This window comes from Melozone crissalis, unplaced genomic scaffold, assembly GCF_028551555.1.
Source record: "Melozone crissalis strain CALT ecotype California unplaced genomic scaffold, PUWL_Pcris_2 ptg000039l_1, whole genome shotgun sequence".
In the NCBI taxonomy this organism is placed as follows: Eukaryota; Metazoa; Chordata; class Aves; order Passeriformes; family Passerellidae; genus Melozone; species Melozone crissalis.
In genome coordinates, this window is record NW_026535817.1 from 1,783,602 (window position 1) to 1,787,684 (window position 4,083).

General features: G+C 57.7%; 1 protein-coding gene across 1 annotated transcript; it reads left to right on the top strand.

Moving 5' to 3' along the window:
- Positions 1-314: 314 nt before the first annotated feature.
- LOC128941843 (16 kDa beta-galactoside-binding lectin) lies at positions 315-3,041 on the top strand. The gene is made up of 4 exons (XM_054283823.1): positions 315-401; positions 1,978-2,057; positions 2,178-2,349; positions 2,813-3,041. Exons 1-4 carry the CDS (start codon positions 393-395, stop codon positions 2,954-2,956), a joined length of 405 nt encoding a protein of 134 aa, XP_054139798.1. The 5' UTR covers positions 315-392; the 3' UTR covers positions 2,957-3,041.
- Positions 3,042-4,083: the final 1,042 nt, after the last annotated feature.

Consider the following 4,083-nt stretch of genomic DNA (forward strand, 5'->3'; position numbering starts at 1 on the left):
GGACTCCCAGCCCTGAGTTTAGACACGGATCGCCGAACAAAAAGCAGCCACCTGGCTCCTAGCACCGGGATCCGGCTCCTGGGATCCTGCACAGCAGCTAGGAGAGCTTACAGCACGGATCACGCAGAAGCAAGCAATCACTAGTTCTTAATATCACACACAGGCTGCCTGCAAAGAACAGTATCGATAGAGGTCTCCCGCCGCCCCCCGTCAATGGCTGCGAGGCTCGGGGCCCAGCCCAGCAGCTGCGATTATCAATCCCCCTCTGCTCGTCCCCCCCGAGCATGTGATGGTCCTGCCCGCTGGATCAGCTGCCGGAGCCGGGCGCTGCGTCACTCCGTGCCGGGAGAGGGGCTCGGGCTGCTCTGCCTGCCGGGGCCGGTGTCCGCAGCATGGAGAAAGTGAGTGCCACCTGCGAGCCGGGCTGCTGTGCCAAGCAGGACTGGGATTTCGCCTGGGCTGCCTGTGGGGTTTGAGGTGGTGCTAGAGATGGGCGGACAGGAGGAAATGTAAAGCTGATGTATGGCTTTGGGAAGAACAGTTAGGGCTGACCAGCCGTACTTCTTCTCTTCTCTAGCATGTTATCTAAGTGGGGAAGCTGAGGAATGTTTTTATTCTCAAGTACTCTAAAGGTTTGGGTCCGTTTGCAACTCTACTGTTTCCAGACTCTATACTTTTTTTCCCTTAACCTGTGTATTTTTCTTCTGGAAAATGCCTTTTGGGTGCAGGAGTGGGTTAACTCTTAATGCAACAGGAGAGGAAAGCAGGCTGGCAGTGTACTCTAAGCCGCCCCTGCTCCCGCAGCTTTCCTTTCCTCGAAAGACCCCCCAGGGCGCAGCGGCCGCATTCCAGAGGCGGGAGGCAGAGTTCGTGCCGCGGGGATAAGGGCGCAGGGACTCGAGGAACCCTGAGCTCGGCAGGCTGTGTGCGGGCAGAGCGGGGAGCAGGCATGAGGACAAGGGGGCCGTCAGGGGGCCGGGGGGCAGCGCCCAAGCCAGCTGATTGGCACTTTGCCTCCCTACCTGCCCCTGCACACGGTTAGGTAGCTCAGTACGGGGCTCGTGTGACCAGGCTTTGGTAACAGAGGGGCTACGGGGTGGCTGCTGTGAGAAGCTGCCAGAGCCTCCCCCGTGTCGGGCAGAGCCAAGGCCAGCGAGCTCCAGGACAGACACGGCGCTGGCCAAGGCCGAGCCCATCAGGGACGGCAGGAGTGGCTCTGTGATAACACCCTGCAGCCTGTGGTGAAGGCCGTGCGGGGGCAGCTGCCCCTCTGCAGCCCATGGATGTCAACAGGCAGGCAGAAATGCACTTGCAGCCCAGGGAGCGCTCTGTGCTGCGGCAGGGGCATGGCCGAGGAAGGCTGTGACCCCGCGGAAAGGGACCCGTGTCGGGGCAGTGGTGAAGAGCTGTAGCTCAGAGGGAGGACTCGCTGGAGGGGAGCACTGTGGGAGGGACCCACACCGAGCAGGGGAAGACTCCTCTCCTCGACCAGGGGCACAAACACCCTCCCCCTTCCCTGCCTCCCTGTGCCACTGACGGGGAAGAGGTAGAGCCCGGGAAGGAGTGGCAGGAAGGCATTTTTAAAGCCTGTTTTCCTTCTCATTTTCCTGCTCTGATTTTCATCGGTAATAAATTAAATTATTTTCCCCAAGTTGACTTTGTTTTGCCTGTGACAGTAATCAGTGAGTGACGTCTCCCTCCCTGTCTCTGTTTTAACTCATGGGCTTTTTGTTGTATTTTCTGCCCCCGTGCAGTTGTGACAGCGGCTCTAGTGGGTACCTGGCATCCAGCCAGGGCCACCCCACCCCACCTCCTTGTCACCTTATGCTGCTATGGGGAGCGGCAGGGGCCTGACTCAGCCCTTCCCCTAGCACAAAACTCATCTCTGGGTGTGCCACAGCTGCTGTGTGCTCTGGCCCAAGCAGGATTGGAAGCCTTGCCTTGGGATAGACTAACTCCTGTGGTTTGGCCCTGCAGGGACTGGTTGTTACTCAGCTGGATGTTGAGCCTGGTGAGTGCATCAAGGTCAAAGGGAAGATCCAGTCTGATGCCAAAGGGTGAGTGAGGTGGTGAATGGATTGATGGGGGAAGCCAGAGCTCCTGCTGTGTTCAGCTTGCCAGCACTGGCAGCTGGAGCTGCTGCACTGGCACCTTCTGCACTAGCTCTGTTTGCCCAGGTTTGCTGTGAACGTGGGGAAGGACAGCAGCACCCTCATGCTGCATTTCAACCCTCGCTTTGACTGCCACGGGGATGTCAACACCATCGTGTGCAATTCCAAGGAGGATGGCGTGTGGGGGGAGGAGGACAGGAAGGCTGACTTCCCCTTCCAGCATGGTGACAAGATTGAGGTGAGGCCCCAGGGGCTGCACTGCGCCCAGGCACCGAGTGGCCAAGGGCACAGCTTTTTATGCTGCCCTGTGCCTGTGTGGGGCAGAAGGAGCAGGCGTGGAAAGGGGAACGAGCCCCAGGGGAAGAGCCAAGGAAGTGTCTAGAGCTGCACTGCCCAAGTCAAGCCCAGCTGCTCAGTGCCCCACTCTGGGCTGAGCTGTGCCCCTCAGAGCAGCAACAGCACTGAGCTCAGACTGGGTCTGTCTCATCCCACGGCTGCAGAAGCTTCCTCCCTCCTATGCCTCTGCTGGCAGGGAGGGGGCTGAGCTGCTGAGCATGGCCTTGGCAGCAGCAGCACCTCACCTCTGCTGCGCCCAGATGGGAGGTAGTGGGAGTGAGCAAGGCCTGGGAGCCTTCTCACTCTCACTGTGTTAGCTTCATTCCTTCCTCCCTTTCTTCCTTCTCTCTCATGGCTCTCTACAGATATGCATCTCCTTCGATGAAGCTGAGGCCACGGTGAAGCTGCCCGAGGCAGAGTTCAAGTTCCCAAATCGGCTGGGCATGGAGAAAATTGAATACCTGGCTGTGGAGGGTGACTTCAAAGTCAAAGCCATTAAGTTCAGTTAACAGCTATAGCTTGGTTTGTTTTGTTTTCTGCCCCCTGTGTAGTGAAATAAACCAAAACTTGCAATGGCTGCTTCCTCTGCTGTTCCCTGCTCTAATCTGCTTGCTCCTGTGTGTGCTGCAGGGGGGTGGGCAGGGAGGGGATGTGTATCCAGCCATTTTCCTCCTTACACTGCAGCCTTGCAGCTGGTACTGAGCTAGACACGAGCCTGGCAAAGCCTGCTGAGCGAAGCTGCCTTAGCAGGAGTTGCTCCGTTCACCCTGCTGGCTCCACTGTGTGCTCCCTCTCTGGTTCCTCCAGTGTAGGATGAGTCCCAGCCAGGAACAAGTGAGTGTTGGCTGTTCACAGTGCCATCCCTGACCATGAAGGGATGCTCCCTGCTGGGGATGGGGGACTGACAGGGAACTCGGGGCATGGCTTGTGCTCTTGCCAAGAGCTTTGCTTTCCCAGTTGTGTGCATTGCAGGCTGGCACTGGTGTACCTGAGGAGCAGTGAACAGTAGGCAGGCTGGGAACAAGATGTGGAATGAAAGGTGAAGCCTGGCAGAAAGCTTAGGACTGACTCGAGGGAATCCAGGCTGTCCCTGGTGCTCATGACTTGAGGTGTGGATGCTGCCAGAGACACACGATCAGGCACAGTCAGGGACTGAGCAACACGTCAAGTATGGGTGACAAACCCTGTGGCAGCCTGTGGGTCAGTGTCTGGAACATTTCCCTGCTACAGGGCTGTATCCAACAGAGTTACCAGGGGCATTTAATCCTGAGTGCACTGAACACAACTAACTGCAGTTAGGCAGACAAAGAAGGAAGAAAGCTTGGTAAAGAGTCTCTTCTGCTTAGAACCTCTGTACTCATGCAATGCCTTGGAATGTGTTTGCTGCTGCTCTTTCCCCACAGCCTGCTGACCCAAGCCAGGGCTGGAGCTGGGACTGCTGTGGCATTGGAGGACCCATGGAAAGTAAGGAAGTGCTGCATGCTGTGTGGAATGGGGAGCCTGGGCAGGTTGGCTGGTGGCTGTGTGACTGTGCAGCCAGTGGGGCTCAGTCAGTCAGCAACAGCCTGTGCAGGTGAGGCTGCCTTAGCCAAAAGCTGCTCCGTGCTAGAATGTGATCCCTGCTGGCTAATCCAGG